The 17068-nt window shown below is 42.9% G+C and overlaps 1 protein-coding gene across 1 annotated transcript in view; it reads left to right on the plus strand.

The window, feature by feature from the left end:
* LOC144783922 (extracellular calcium-sensing receptor-like) overlaps positions 1–17068 on the plus strand; it is a 123370-nt gene that overhangs the window by 31791 nt on the left and 74511 nt on the right. The window contains exon 2 of the mRNA XM_078662657.1: positions 10118–10942. Coding sequence (XP_078518783.1) covers positions 10118–10942 — 825 coding nt within the window. The remainder of the gene's footprint in view (positions 1–10117; positions 10943–17068) is intronic.

Here is a 17068-nt window from a genome sequence, read left to right on the forward strand (position 1 = left end):
GCCTCTGCCACAGCACTATGTTTTATCCAGCTGTTCATCAAGAGGAAGTTTGTTTTTTGACAAAACAAAGAATAACCCTGACCCAGGGTGTTTTCTATCAGGACCTGGGTGCTATTTTTCTTTTTTCTTACTGGAACCCCCAGGCTTTTCCAGTTGGCCCAGAAGAAGTTTAAAAAAAGGACATCAGACCATCTGCTCTAAATAGTGCTGATGATAGGATGTATTCACATGGATAACCCCAGGTCATTCGGGTCATCAATGTAAGGTTTCAACCGGCATAAGGCACTTCCGGCAGATATATTATGGTCTGGTGGACTCTAAATAGAGTAGCAGGCCATCAAACTGACAAAAAGTGTACTCCACCATGTGACAGAGTACCCTGTGCACCAAACTATAAATCAGGCCTGTAGTTTGTAAGATCAGTAATTTGAGGGTACCAAGTGATCTGAGTTACAACAGCTGTGGGGCTCACTCCGTTCTCCCCAGCAAAAGACATAACTCTGGCCTATTTTACCATTAAGGACCACCAATAACAGATTTTCACACATGTGGAGTACTTGAATTGAACCCAACAATAGCCTGGCATACTTTTGAATTTTTCAGTTGACCTCAGATGTGTGTGTGTGTTGGATATGAACTGGAAATAGTCTGGCCCATGATAGCAGTTCCTGCATCTTTAATGGAATCAATTGTGATAGCTTTGTTGGCACATACATATTGTTGGGTTTTTAGCATTGAAATATTGAAATTCATTTAAAATGATATTATTTCTGCTGGCTCATGACATTCATTGAGTTCTATCATGAAATATCGGTGACAACAGGAACGAGGACACACAAACTGACTTTACCTATTTTGTAGGTAAAGCCAAATATATTGACTACAGAAATAAAGAAGACCAGAATTAAGTCATAAATTAGGTAAGTATGTCAAATTTTAAGGGAACAGCCATTGCATCGAGGCAGTTACCCCGCATTCCATTAGAATGCAAGCATTCCCACGCATGCATTGTAGCAACGCATAGTCTTTACTACACATTTTTTACATCACATGTGCTTTTACCACGCATGCCTTTACACAAAATTCCTTTGTAAATGTAAGTGTGAGAAAAACACATATGTTGTAAAAGAATATAGGCGATCAATGTCACTGTGAGGAAACAGAGGCTCTTCTTCTCCCTCACATCAACGTGCTCCGCACCTTGGATGACCACCGGAACCAAGAACCCCAAGGAGAGACAGGAGACACGAGGAGAGAGAGATAATGGGGATTGGGCCTGGGGTGGGGGCTACAATTTTAGGGTAAAAGGGGATCAGGTAGGGAAAGCATTGGGGTTGAGGGGTAGTGTTTTAGGGTTTAGGGTAGGGAGAGGACTGGGGGGGTCATGCACGGTTAGTGATTTAGGATAGGGAGAGGACTGGGGGTCAGGGGAGTTGCGCAGGGTAGTGTTTTAGGGTAGGGAGAGGACTGGGGCTTGGGGGTAGTGCAGGGTAGCATTTTAGATTAGGGAGAGGAAGGGTGGTTGTGCAGGGTAGTGTTTTAGGGTAGGAAGAGGACTAGGGGTCGGGGGTCATGCAGGGGTAGTGGTTTAGGATTTAGGGTAGGCAAAGGACGGGGTTGTGGGGGTTGTGCATGGGTAGTGTTCTATAGTTCAGGGTAGGGACAGGATTGGGGTCAGGGGGTCGTTCAGGGGTAGGGATTTAGGGTTTAGGGTAGGGAAAGGATTGGGGTCTTGCAGGGATAGAAATGTATGGTTTAGGGTGGGGCAAGGGCTGGGGGCCAGGGGGGTTATGCAGAGGTAGTGATTCAGGGTTTAGGGTAGGGCAGAGTAGTGTTACTTACCTTACACACTTTTACCAGGTGTATGCTTTTACCATGCATGCCTTTGCGTTTTAAAGGCATATGCCTGGTAAAATAATCTGTTGTAATGGTAGGTCGTTGTAAGCATACTAGCCTAGCAATACCCACATTGTAATGGCATGCAAGGTTTTAGTATGCGCAGTAGCATCATACAACTAAATTTTAAGCATTAAGAATTGAATTAATATTAGAATATATATTAAATTTAAATATAACATATTTAAATTTAATATATATATATATGTAAATAATTGACAAACATAAAACAAAAGTATACTCTTTAAAATTAATGCAACTAAAAAATAAATACTAAACAAAATTCTCACCCTATTTCCCAACGAAACTAACAGTCCATCAATAATTTAAAAAAAATGTAACTATATATCCAAATTGAAAAATACCTACACTAAAAATGAATCGCACCTCCTTTCCATATCCTTTACATTGAAATAACAACTTAAAACTTATTCCACAGAAACTAATGAAAGGCAAATTGCAATGATAAATTCTACAACTATATTTTAAAAAAATAATATAAAGGACTAAAAAAAAAGCAGCTGTTTACGTTCTGTATTCTGTCCCCGGATAGTTTAGACATCATAATATTTTTGAGACATGGGGACATAAGTACAAGGGGATTGCACCACCGGAACGTCACTTGATTAGAAGTTCCAGTGGCGCAATACCCTGCAAGATATTTACAAAGCAGCATTGAGTCACTTTCCATGGCTTAACAAAGCTTTGTAAATATGGGACTATTTCATGACTATTAAACTATTTCATTGATACCCGTTCGTTCGCATCTTTCAGTAACATGTTTGCTTTTATTCATTAAAGTTTACAACAAAATTGCCCCGTTTTTTCTACAATTTCATAAATCAAGTAACTCCTAAACTAAACTGCCCCTTTGGTCATAACGAGGCTTGATCACTGTACTTATTTACATAAATTAATTAAAAATATTTTCTTGCTTGATTTGATCTCCCAGTCAAAATCATGTTCATTGTACTGGCACTGAGCATTTCCACCCACCCTCCTTCACCACTGTTTAATCCCAGTGTTGCTGGTTCACTTTATATTTCTTTCACAGAAGGTGTGGACGGTGAGAGGGTAGACATGAAGCTCTGTGAGTCTGAAGGGTCCCAGTATAGTGATACTCATATTTTGGTGACACCATCCAAACTTAAGGAGCTACTTAGTATTATAGTGGGTGGCTACCCCATCCGCCAGGGGGGCCATGGTCAGAACCCCCACCACCCTGGCATACTACTGACTCCCATATTTAGAAATCTCTGCCTGTCTGGAAACCTTAATACTTTCAGCAGAACCACTACTATGCAGGCTCCTCTGAAGTCATTGACAGTTTGGAAGAGGCCGCTGTGTTTCTCAAAGCTCGACTTCGTTTTTGGAGGGAAAAACTTATGACCCCAAATCCATAGGAATATTCTCACATGGTGTTGGAGATTCTATTATTTTATTCTTATCAGACCATCAGACATTTCAGGCACTCCTGAACAAAAAGAAAGTATGTTAGAATGTCTGCATGATTGAACCACAACTTGTCACACCATGATCCCGGCCACCACCTTTTGTGATCATCCATTAATATGCATCTAATGTCTTGCACCTCAGACTATAACTTGCTACACCAAAGAATGTACCATACCATCAACTTTCACACCATGCCCCTCAAATGCATTACAGACACACACACAAACACACACATACACCCCCCATACACACACACACACACACAAACTCTCTCTCACACCCTCTCGTCGGAGTACTCCTAACATGAGTTCTAGGAACAATGACTCAGATAAAACAACATGACATTGCCTAATACTACAGGTTCAAAAATGCTCTTAACATGTGCACATTTAAAAAGGGCCATTTCCATTTTTTAATTGACGCAAACACCCGAGTGGGGTTGAAGACCAGGAAGACAAGGGATCCATACCCTGATGAAGGCCATTTTGACCCGGATGGGCACGTAGCACTGGTCGAAACATGTTGGTTCCTGCAGTGCTGATATAGGGGCGTTCATCTCGCCTAAATACCCCAATTTAGATTTTTTAATCCTATCAAGGGGACACAAGAATAAAGGTAAATTGTGGTTTTCCCCTTAGATAGTTTTAACCACACATATCTGCACCTTCTGAACCCTTCTTGAGGGAATACTTTTCATCTGTATTGTTTCTTTTCTCCTTTCTCACTTACTTTCCTCACCACTCTTCTTCACAAAAAATATTGTGCTCCGTCCAGTGTGTTGGGGTGCACCTGGATGTTTGATGCGGCCCTATGGTGAAGCATGACCCTGCAAAGTGTGTGAGGGCAGTATTAAGAAAAGCCATGTCTTTCCCTTCCCCTTTTGCCTCTTGCATTTAACGTTGGAGTTATCCTATTGGAGGGTCTGACAGTGGATGAACCCCCCTCTTTTTTGTAGGTACTATTTTGTTTTGTTATTTTCTGTCTTTCTCTCCTGAGTGAGTTTGTTGTATCTTCAAAATATACCTACTTTGTGACTGACAAATGTAGCTCACAACAAGGACTGCCTCCACTTTTTCTCTCTTTTTTCCTAGGCAGCCAGGTTCCAATTCCAATGTGAAAAGAGCTGCACCCAGAATAAGTTTTGCATGACCAAAGAGGAGTGGTTGCTCATTTCTGTGGCCATACTTTTAGGGTGTGCATAGGAGCTCTGAACAGGGTAATAAGGGTTCTGCTATGTTGGATTTAGGGAGCCTGGGGCATTCTGGGAATATTTTCAGTACTGCACACCGGAATGGTTACACAAGTTGGTACAGTTATCCCTGGGAACTGTTTCCCTATTTCTTAGGAAGGAGCCAGGAGTCACCCCGACCCACAGGTGAGTGCAGGTATAAATGTGGCACCCCTGAATACCTTCCTCAGACTAATGCTAGTCCTGTGAAAGACAGAAAAAGGATTGCACCTGCTGTTGAGATCTGTGAGGAAAACCCTAAGGCTGGCCCTGCTCCCACTCACACCCAGGACAAAGAAATAGAGTGTAAGGGTCAGTTGGCTACAGGGTCATAAAATCTGCAAGAAGCCCACATTCCCCAAGGCACTTAGCAGACCAACTTAAACTTGGTCTGTCCTGGACCCTGCTGGTGGCTTCTGTTGGAGGGAGTTCCAACCCTCAAGTGCTGTCCCTCAGGTTCTGGACCCTTGCCTGGTGTTGGGGTGCACTCTTCTTGTCTACAAACTTCAAGACGTGGGACTTTGATACTTTTTGTCAACTTTTCGCCTCAAGAACAAACAGAGGCTGGTGTCGCCATTGAAGCTGCAGCCATCAACATTGCCACCTTGCCCCGCTGAGAATCGTCTCTAAGTCCAAACACAGAGGACCTCACTGGATCTGATGATGAGCAAGATCCAATGGATATCGAGGCCTTCTTGGGCACATACTTTGCCTGCTCTGAGCTGTCCTGCCTTCATTGAGAATCACACCAGGACCCTGCACTTCCACAGCCCCTTGACGGCTCTTTGACAACACGTGTTTACTCATAAAGATGTATGAGTCACAAGGCAAACTTTCCAACAGAATCTGGTTTCTGTATCCGAATGGCAATCCATCACTCTCAGCCTTAATGTTTCACTTTGACCGGGTCTATAACTACCAGTTGCCTGCGGTTGGTGCTTTGTGCTTTTTCGGGCTGTTTTTATTTTACACTTTAAAAAATTCATCTCTCAAAGTCCCCATATTGGATTTTGTTTTTTGGGTGTTTTGTTCATTAAAATGTTCTCTATTTTATGAACTTAGAGTGGCATTTTTGTTCTGCTGAGTTTTTGCCTTTTTAAGTATTTTCGTACTTCTAAATGGTTAACATTTTTTCTTAAGGTGATCCTGTCTAGTCTGTGCCATAACTACCATTGGTTGAGGGTTGACTTTTAAATCAAATCAAATCAAAGATGCTTTATTCGAGTTTTTCTCATAAAAGCGCATACAATCACAAATATAAAAACATAATTAAGAAAGCACCTCAGTTGTAAATGTCGATCAAATTAAAAACGTATAGAACGTTTAAAAAACATTAATTCACAGGTAAAAGTTGCAAATAAAATAGTCAAGTGAGGTAAAATACAGACAAACCCTGAATACAATAAAAGACAATCAGCTGCCTAAAACCCTCTGTCTGATAGTCCATGCTCATCCAAGATATTTGGCTGTAGCTATAACTAGAGGCAATAAAGTGCTAGTACAAATAATTCTTAAAGCTACAGCGCTACTGGTGGTACCTAGGTTTTTGCACACTGGTGTTAACCAAATGCGCCTGGGTTCTACATAGGTCTTGCAAGCAAATAAGAAGTGACTAATTGTTTCCTTATGTGCTCCACAGGCTGGACAGTTGCTATTAGATGAACCCCCCCACCTGCCTGTTAGAGACCTGAGGGGAAGGGCGCCTGCTCTAATTTGAAAAAGGAGCTTCCTGTCCCTAGGCGTGGTTATAGCATCCCAATAGAGTTCTAAGCTGGGATACAGTTTAGCTTCTAAGAAACCTCCAGCCATAGAACCAGCATTGGTATCTTTCTAATTCCGAGTAGCCACATTTTCCCAATAGATTTCCTTTAGGACTTTTTTACTTGGGAATGAGGCTCCTGTCGAATTATCCCAGAGCAGTTGGAGACCGAGATCACCCAGCACGGTTCTAAGAACATTCAGCCAGCCTATTTTATGGAACACATCCGCTTTGATTATGGCTAGAAACCCCTTGACGTAATGGTAAAGCTCGGGTGTGGTCCAGAGCCTCCTCCAATATAGGATAGGATGGAGCCTCGCCAGATCTACTACAGCCTTCCTGCCGAGATCATACCTGAGTGGGAGCAATGGAGTACTTTTAGGAAGACCAGTGATTGCCCTGAAAAACTTATTTTCTGATGTTTGTAATGACTGGAGCTTCTCAAAGCCCCACAACTCGGCACCATATAGTGCAGAGCCGAGGGCCTTGGCCTCGTAGACCTGCAATGCCGGCTTAATTGGTTTGGTCCTAGATTTTCTATGCTCTGAACCAAGAGCACCAGCCAATTGTCTATGCCTTAGGACTGCAATATCTATATGCTGGGACCATCTAAGATCATTTGTTACATGGTAACCCAAATACATGAAAGCTTTAACTATCTCTAGAGGGCGATCATTCATGATCAGCTTGGATCTAAAACTTCGATGGGGATTAAAAGCCATAAGCTTAGTTTTAACCACATTGACTTCTAAGCCATCCTCCCCACATAAATTGTCAAAAATAAGTAATGCTCGCTGTAGACCGCTCGGAGTCTTTGATAAAATCAGGGTATCGTCTGCGAACATTAAAATCGGTATCTTAGTACCAGCCTGAAAAGAAGCATCCACATTAGCAGATAGGCGTAAAGGATGAACAGGAAGGGGGTTAGGGTATTCCTGCAAGTGACAGCTAGCTCGGTTACTACCCAGTCAGTCGCAGTCATTGAGGCCCGAAAGAACGTTAAATCTATTTGTGACCTCAACATCTGTGATATCTCCTGGGTCTCCTCCGGGCCAAGCTCTATTTGATTTCATAGGTATTGTGTTCCACCCTCCTGTTCCCATTGGAAAGCGAGTGTTATTGGCGGGCATCCTGTTCATAGGATTCCAGTGACTAAATGTGCCCTGATTACCTGGTCTGTAAAAAAAAACAAGAGGCAATATTTCAATGCCCTGTCCCTTCAACATTGTGCTTCGCTCTAACTCCCTAAGGATCCTAGCTACTGGTATCGGGCTATTAAAGTTTATTACTATACAATCGCCCTCTCTAGTCTTCCTAGAGCGTCCCAACCATGCAACTCGGCGGGCCATAATTATATTGTGACCTACCATATGGCCGCCTTCAGTATTTTGTGAAAACCAGTGAGTAATCTTATTCTTTAGTTGAAAATAGTCCTCTCTTTCTCCTTGACGGAGAGGAGGGACATTGGTCAAAACCACCACTAAAGGAGTGCTTTGGGGGGGTAAATCTAGGGTGGATCGGTTGCCTATACCTTGGACCGGCTTATTAAGATGGATAGGGCCAGTGGCCGGTTTAGATGGCTGAGCACCGACCTCCTGATACAACTGCTGACCCCCTGTGAGGCACTGGCTTGCCTCGATGCCCAAAACTTTACCCCTTGGGTCAGTTGGTCTATTGTCGCTGTTAATCACAGGCCCTTTTACTGTTTGAGGCGCAGGTTTGCATGGAGCTATTATTTGGGAATCATTGTTATCTACCCGTTCGCTTACTTGTGTAGAGTCAGCTCCCACCTTCTTGTTGGCGGTTAGAGAGTGTAACATTTTAGAATTGTTAATAGTAACTTGTTCCAGCTTGCCTAAACTAACAGTGATTATTTTCAATCTCTCTATAAGGGGGAGTATTAGGGATCTAATTATGTGTTCTACCTGCCCTAACAGAACCCCATCTCCATGTGCAGCAGCTATAGGTTTAAACATTGGGTGAGGTTCTGCCGAAGTATCAGGCTGTGTATGGTTCAGCATGCCCAGAGATTTGGCCGCTTTATTCAGTAACTTTGGGATTTTTGCTCTTTTACCTTTCTGTCCACCTCCCCCTCGCTTTCTTTTGCCTGTCAGTAAATTACATGAAGATGACAAATCAGCTGTACGGCAAGCAGGAGTTATCGGGGGAGGTGTCGTACAAGGGACAGTTTCCACCTGAATAGCACTACCTGTATGTGAGTTCTGTGAGCTATTCCCCAAGGAGATATTACTGAGTGAATCTAACTCTATGCTAATCTCTGGCAATCCCAAGTCACTTAAACGTTGACTTATACAATTCTCTGGAGTGGTACAGTGCTGAATTAATCCCAGGGAGGACCGTTTGGAGAATATTTTGGTCGACAATCTTTTTTCAACATCAACTATCTCTTGGTCCAGGGCGGCTGAAACCTGAGTAATATAATTGTCTAGTGTTCCCATAAGACTTCCACTGATGGATTTAAGTCCAGACTTTCCCCCTTTGACCGACTGTGCGGCCATGTTATAGGAACAGTACTCCGGTGGATAAGTTGACGAAATGCAAAATAGTATACGCGAAACAAATTAGCCCTTAATGGTTATCAGAACGACCAGTTCACCTGAGGGTAGAGATAGTATATTGTACATGATCTTGGGGGGGTGGCCCAGCCCGGCCTCGTCAGGCCCCGGACGGCCACAGACGGCGCCCTTTGCCCGGGCTTAGCCCGGCACCCGCGCGCGCGCGTCCCGCGTGCGCGTGCAGAGTGGTGATGAAGTAGGAGGAGGTTGGGGGCGGGAAGAGGACCAGCTGCGGCAGATCAGCGCCGCACTGCACGCTGGTCCACGCAGTCCCGAGGGCAGTCTGGGGGTCGGTCCTCCTCACAGTTCCCAAAGCGAGCGGCGCCCGCGCAGCGGGGGCCGCGAGAAGTTGTTGTTCTCAGCAAAGAAGGTCCACGATTGCGGGCAGTCCCGACAGCCACACCAGCACTCCCTCCACAAGAAAAGAACGGCAGTACTAGGTAGGCGCGCTCCGCAACAGGGTTTATTCAGCCAGGAGGTGGGGGCGGGAAGAGGACCAGCTGCGGCAGATCAGCGCCGCACTGCACGCTGGTCCTCGCAGTCCCGCGGGTAGTCTGGGGGTCGGTCCTCCTCACAGTTCCCAAACCGCGAGAAGTTGTTGTTCTCAGCAAAGAGGGTCCACGATTACCGGCAGTCCTGACAGCCACACCAGCTCTCCCTCCACAAGAAAAGAACGGCAGGGTTGACTTTTACTGGACCTAACATAAACAGTGACATTACTTACTTGTGGTGAACTGCCGTCCACCCCAAAAAATGATAAACTTTCTCACATTTATTTATATCGATCTTCATGAAACACAACAGAAAAATGGAGCCTAGACCAGGTCAGGTTTTTGAACTGGTATAGAAAGCCAGACACAATGTGGTGGACTCTGGGTCAGATAGCTCCTCAGAACATGATACCCTCGCTAGACATGGGTATCAAATATTGGTTTTCCAAGCTATGTGTGCAGTGAAATTAACTTTATGATATGGAAAGAGTGTAATAGTGTAAATTAATGGGTATTTTTGAATTGTCATCAAAACTATGTTTTTGTTAAATTCTAAATAAAGTGGTTAAAAAAGGTAGCAATAATTTGCTATGCTGCATGGACAGCAGTACCTATAGGAGTTTTTCATAATAGATTTGTGTTGATGACTAAATCTCATTCTAAGAACTTTATTCTGAAGAATTCAAAATCACATTAATTTTCTCTAAAACAGATCAGCCATGGAGCAGGACTCCCTGCCCTAAGTGACAAAACCCAATTCCCATCTTTCCTTCGAACATTGGCCAGTGTTGACGTGCAGCCTTTGGCTTTAGTTGAGCTTTTGCTCACATTTAGATGGACATGGATTGGGATTTTGATCTCCAACAATGATATTTGTCTTCAAGGCAGCCAGATGCTGAAACAAGAGGCAGAGAAAAGAAGGATCTGTGTTGAGTTTTTTGAGATCCTGCCAACAGTTCAGAGCCGAGCTTCCTTAGACCACTTCATAGGGATACTGCTTCGATCCACAGCAACTGTGATTTTATGCTATGCCTATGATGTTCATATTCTCCCAGTACTGAAGGAAATGTCTATGCTTGGCTTCTCTGGTAAAATTTGGATTGCAATTGCAAGCTTGATGGCAGCTCCTTTGTTTTCTGCAAGAGAATTATGGGAGATGCTGAATGGCACCTTGGGGATGGCAGTGCCAAACAAAGAAATTCCTGGTTTTAGAGACTTCACATATGGAATCCATCCATCTAGGACCAAAGGGGACATATTTCTGACAAGGTTCTGGGAGCAGGTCTTTAGCTGCACCTTGGTGAGCGAATTGAAGCAAGGTGAAGGAAATGCTTCAAATAGGGCGACACTCTGCTCTGGGACAGAAAGTTTACAAGGAGTTGATTCTTCGGTGCTTGATGCAAAATTTATATCTACTTCATACACTGCCATCTACATCTTGGCGCAAGCCCTCCATGATTTGATTTCCTGCAAACCACTTGAAGGTCCATTTGCCAATAATTCATGTGCTGATCCTCAGACCTTCAGACCATGGCAGGTGAGAGCACTGGTATACAAGTGAATCGAATTTTGCTTTAGATCCAACCATTTTGTTTGTTTATAGCATTCCTATACTGAATATATAAAATTAACACAAGTGTCAGACTTTTAAATTCTGAGTGAATCCCACTGACATTAAATTGATATTGTGATACTGGGTTTAAGAAAAAGTTCTGGATTTAGTTGAATCCAGGAAACCTCTTTCCCATTCCATATGTTATATGATGTGACAAATCATTGTTTGTACATGCTAATGCTTAAACATTGTTTACCCTCATTTTTAGCCACAAATTTGACTTACCAACTTTTGTCCCTGTGGCTTCAAGTGTTAGGGTGCACATTGTATTTGTCACGTTCACTGAGTTTATTGACAATAGTAAGTATATGGAGAATTATCAGTTAGGAGGTCTCTTGCATGGAAGAACTAAAAATGACATTAGATGTCCATGTGTTTATTGCAATGTTAATGCCTGAGTTGTTGGAAGTTTTTGTCACAATGTTTTGTAAAAATTGTTTATTTGTTGAAAGCAATCCATTATCCTTATGACCATTCCCACACTGACTTGGATGTAGTCCTTCTAGACAACTCTCAGTTAGGTGGTTTCTGTTTCACCTCTTATCTTTAAAGGTACTCTCTTAAAATATAGGGCTTCCGAGAGTTTTTAATTTTCATATTCATGTTGGCGCCATAGTCTATAGGCTTGATTCACAAAAGTAAATTTACATGCTGGTGTAGGTTTACAAATTTTCACTATTGACAAAACTGCATTTTAACAGGAATTTTACAAGACTGGACACTCCTCGAAAGAAACAGAGCCTCTGCACATAAACATATAGACTCTACACCATTCTACACCATTCCACTCTGCACTATTCACCTTTTCGCTACTTCACTCTATGACACTCTACTCTATGCCATTCATCTCTTAGCCACACCACGTTATGTCTGTCCACCCTATGGCACTCTACTCCACACTATTGCAGTCTATTTCACTACACTCTACCCAACTCAATGCTATTCCACTTTACACCACTCTACTCTATGCCACTCCACTATATGCCAATCCACACCACTGTACAACACTACCCACTACTCCATTTCACTCCATCCCACTTGATGCTACACTATTCCACTATACACTATTTAACTCAATGTCACTCCACTGTACACCACTCCATTGTACACCACAACACTATAAGCAATTTCACTCTATGCCACCACAGTCTATGCAATTCGGGTCTACGCCAGTCCACTCTACCCTACTTCACTCTACCCCACTCCACTCTACACCACTTTACAGTATGTCACTCCACTGTACACCACTCTACCTACACCACTCAACTATACCCCACTCCACTGTATGCCACTCAATTCTATGCCACTATACACTAATCCACTCAACGCCATCATTCTCTACACCATTGAACTATACACCACTTCAATATATTCTTTTCCACCCTGCTCTACTCCACCCCATGCTATTCCACTCTACTCCACTCTAATATACACCACTGCAGTCTACGCAACACCATTGTATTCTAGAGATCACTGACACAATAACGTGATAAAAAATATCACTGGAATAAATATTTGAAAAAAATTTCTGCTCATATACGTGTAATAGTAAGTACTAAATATTGTTGACCCCAATATCGTCAAAAATATAGGAAATTATATAGATTTTTTAATCTAGAGTTTTAAAGAAATGGTAAATATTTCATTATATAAATGTAATAAAATGTAAATTAAGTAAATACACTCACAGACAATAAAACCATAGCATATATAAACAGTGCAATATTTAAAAATGCATTAATTCATTTTACCAACGAATACAATATTAATTAGTTGAATTCTCAAATAACACATTTACTAAACATTCTACAAAAAAATCTATAAATATTAAAATAAATGTAAAAATCAAACCAAATAATATAACAAAAATGGAAAAACAAATTATTAATGCAATAAAATCAATAAAAAAAATATGATGAAAACTATTGGAGGGAAAGAATATTAAATACACTATTCCCACTCTCGGTTAGGCAACAGTAGGGAGCGTTGGACATCAGTGGGTTTAAATGTAATATTCCCACTCCAAACATGGCAACAGTAGAGATAGTGTTGAACTTCAGAGGGGTCAAATTTACTATTGCTGCTCCAGTCTGTGCGACAGCAGGAAAAGAATTGGGTGCCCAAGGCCTACAATTTACAATTTCAACTCAAATCTGTGCAACAGTGGGGATAGGGTTCCTCTTCAGAGGGGTTACATTTTCAATTCCCAGTCCAATAAGTGCAACAGAAGGGAACGTGTTGAATTGCAAAGTGCTTAATTTTACTATTCCTACTGCAGTCTGTATAGTAGGGAAAGTACTTCATTTCAATCACACTACATGTATGAGCAACCTCATTAATGTAAAAATATGAAACTCTTAATATATAAATTATTAGTTAAAATAAAAAAATACATACATATGTGTTTTACAAAATGAAAATTATCAATGTACATAATTACTATTCAATAAAATAATTGTCAATTAATAGCTAATTGTCATTCGAATTTTAATTAATTAACTTCTCCACCTTCTCCTCCACTTCCCTGCTCTTTCTTTGGAGGGTCTCAATAGCCTGCTGGACAAAACAAAATCGTCTTCCCCACTTGATCCAGTTCCTCTGAAACAACTAAAGAACTGTAGAGATATCATTCTCCCTCCGATGCTGGAAGTAATGAATGGAGCCTTGGAACAGGGCATTTTTCCGTCACTTTGGAAGAAAGCCATTGTAAAGCCGCTGCTGAAAAAGACCACCTTGGACCCCGGAGTACTGAAGAATTTTAGACCCATCTCTCTGCTGCCGGCCCCCGCTAAGATGTTGGAGACCCATTTGAACTTACATCTTTCTAACTTCCTTGATACCTCAGATTTCTTGGACGGGTCCCAACATGGCTTCAGAAAGCTGCATAGCACGGAGTCTGCCTTGACGAAAGTCATGGATAACATCCGCAGAAAAGTGGATTTGGGTCAAACCACCGTTCTGGTGCTGCTGGATCTTACAGCAGCATTCGACACCCTGTCTCCCCTTACTTTAACATCTAGGTTAAGGGAGGCAGGGGTAGAAGGACCGGCCCTCAGTCTCCTGAGCTCCTTCTTACACCAACGAGAGCAGCGTGTCATGCTAGGTGAATACCTCTCCCCTGTTAAGTCTTTGCAATGTGGGGTGCCACGGGGGTCGGCATTGAGTCCGACCCTGTTCAACATCTACGTGGTCCCCCTTGCAAGACTAGTAAGATCTCAGGGGATGGAGGTAGTGTCGTATGCCGACGACACGCAGATTATGGTATCCCTGACCCACTCTGTGAATGAAGCCGCATCAAACTTTAGGGCCTGCATGCAACTTGTTGCAGAGTGGATGATTTCCAACTCCCTAAAGCTGAATGGGGATAAGACAGAGGTCCTGGTCTTTGGCAAAGACCAGGACATGTGGTCAGGTGAGTGGTGGCCTCCTTCTTTAGGTAGCTGCCCCACACCCACACAATCTGCCAGGAACCTTGGTGTCATCTTTGACACCCAGCTCTCTATGGAGCTTCAGGTCAACAGAACGCTGGCCACCTGTTGGGGCGTCATCAGGACCCTAAAAAGGATCGTCCACTATCTTTCCCCACAGGCACGGAAACAGGTGGTGATCGCCCTTGTTGGCTCAAGGCTCGATTACTGTAATTCACTGTACGCCGGGGCCAACAAGGGCCTTTTGCAGCGTCTGCAGGTCATACAAAATGCGGCAGCGCGGTTTGCTCTCGCCCTGCCCTGGTTGGCATCTATGACCTTGGCGAGGAAGAATCTCCATTGGCTCCCTATTCCCTCAAGGGTTACGTTTAAACTCCTCTGCCTTACATATAAGGCTCTAACTGCAGGCTCGACTGATGCCCTTGGATCCCTACTTACTAGATACGTTCCGAGCAGATGCCTACGCTCCAGTGAGCTTAATCAACTGGTAACCCCTCGAGCCAAGAAGGCTAGGTGGGGGAGCAAAGCCTTTTCTATACTGGCACCTCAGATGTGGAATTCACTCCCCCTGGAGATCAAGTCACTGCCTTCCCTCGACCTCTTTAGGAAGTCATTGAAAACTTGGCTTTTTATTAATGCATACAAGTAAGCTCTGTTTCTGTCTGCTAACAGCCTCTTATTTGACTTAGGCGCCTTGACGCCCACTGGGCATAGCTGCGCATTACAAATGCCTTTTCATTCATTCATTCACCTATACCCCTACAAACCTATAATGTGAATTGCCTTACCAATAAAATTCCTTCATAATAGGCAATTAATGTTAATGCTACTTGAATTATTAACTAGGCTGAAATGCCCTATTCTCGATTTGATAATGCAATTTCTTTCAGTCAACGCTGTGTTACGACTGATATCTCTAATGGGAGAGTGGCTCATATTTCTCTACTCTTGGGCTGTTATTCCATTATTTTCCCCCCTCCAGATGGGCTATTATTGTTCACAAGTTTTATTTGTATTTAAATTCCCTTCTAACATGCCTGGCTAATACTCCCCTCCAATATGGTACCTCCACTCTGGAGACACTGTTGTATCTACATCCGTGAGATCTATGAAGAAAATGAATATAGTATCTACATATAGGAACATTGTGTCACATTTGCATTATATTATACCACTAGCAGCCCGTCCCGACGTTGTCCGGGTATATATTGCTGCCGTCCAGTAGTATATTGTGTTGTAGGATTTCGTTTTGATAGCATTTCTTATCTGTGACAGGCCTGTGAAATGCTCCGATTCACAGTGCACTGCTGATGCACTTAAGAGTGAGCGTTCAGTAGTGTGTGAACTCGAATTTCCCTACTTTATTTTTCCTTGCAATATTATATAGCGCAAACTCGACAACATGGCATGAGCACAATTTACATTACAGAAGAACGCATTCATTTGTGGTAGGCACGGGGAGACAAAGTGATTTGCCTGGAATCACAGGATGTTGAGCTGATGCCGAGATTCGAACGTAGCTCCCCAGCTCTAAAGTTCGCAATTCTAGAACTTGTGGTGGGAGGTGTGTCTAAAAGTGTATGTCGGTGCTGGCCATCAATGAGAGAGACCTGTGCATTTTTCAAATCAGTGGTGAAAAAATATGAGTATGTTGCTGGAGATGTGGGCCGCCGTGCCACCAATGTACTTACCGGGGGAGGGTAAACAACCATTATTCCGCAACTTTCTTTCCGCATACCATCACTTCGCATACTTTCATTACGAAAGTACCATGACTCCGCAATGCCATTATAATGCATGGCATTACATTTTATATGCTTTACCACGCATACATTTACAACGAAATTCATTGTAAATCCATGAATGGTAAAAGCATGTTTTTTTTAAAAAAAAATGGATAAGGTAAGTATGGGTATAGGGGTATATGTTTTGGGGTACTGAGGTATATGTTTTGGGGTGTTTGGGTATTTTAAGGGTTCAGATATAGTTTTGGGTTATGGGGTACAGGGGTAGTTTTAGGGTTTAGGGATAGGTATGGGTTTTGGGGTACAGGGGTATTTTTAGGGTTCAGGGCTAGGTTTGGGTTTTAGGGTACAGGAGGATTTCAGGGTTCAGGGGTAGGTTTGGGTTTTGGGGTACAGGGTTATTTTCATGGTTCAGGGCTAGGTTTGGGGTTTGGGGTACAGGGGTATTTTTAGGGTTCAGGGCTAGGTTTGGGTTTTGGGGTATTTTCAGGGTTCAGGGGTAGGTGTGGGTTTTGGGGTACAGGGGTATTTTAAGGGTTCAGGGCTAGGTGTGGGTTTTGGGGTACAGGGGTATTTTTAGGGTTTAGGGCTAGGTTTGGGTGTTGGGGTACAGGGGTATTTTTTAGGGTTATGGGGTAGGTTTGGGTTTTGAGGTACAGGGGTATTTATAGGGTTCAGGGCTAGGTTTGGGTTTTGGGGTACAGGCGTATTTTTAGGGTTTAGGGATAGGTTTGGGTTTTGGGGTACAGGGTATATTTATAGGGTTAAGATGGGTTAGTGTTTATGGGTGTTGGGGTATTTTAAGGAGTAAGGGTGGGTTATGATTATGGGGTGCAGGGGTATTTAAAGGGAGCAGGGTGGACACCCGGAGCTGG

The sequence above is a fragment of the Lissotriton helveticus genome, chromosome 10, assembly GCF_964261635.1.
Source record: "Lissotriton helveticus chromosome 10, aLisHel1.1, whole genome shotgun sequence".
In the NCBI taxonomy this organism is placed as follows: Eukaryota; Metazoa; Chordata; class Amphibia; order Caudata; family Salamandridae; genus Lissotriton; species Lissotriton helveticus.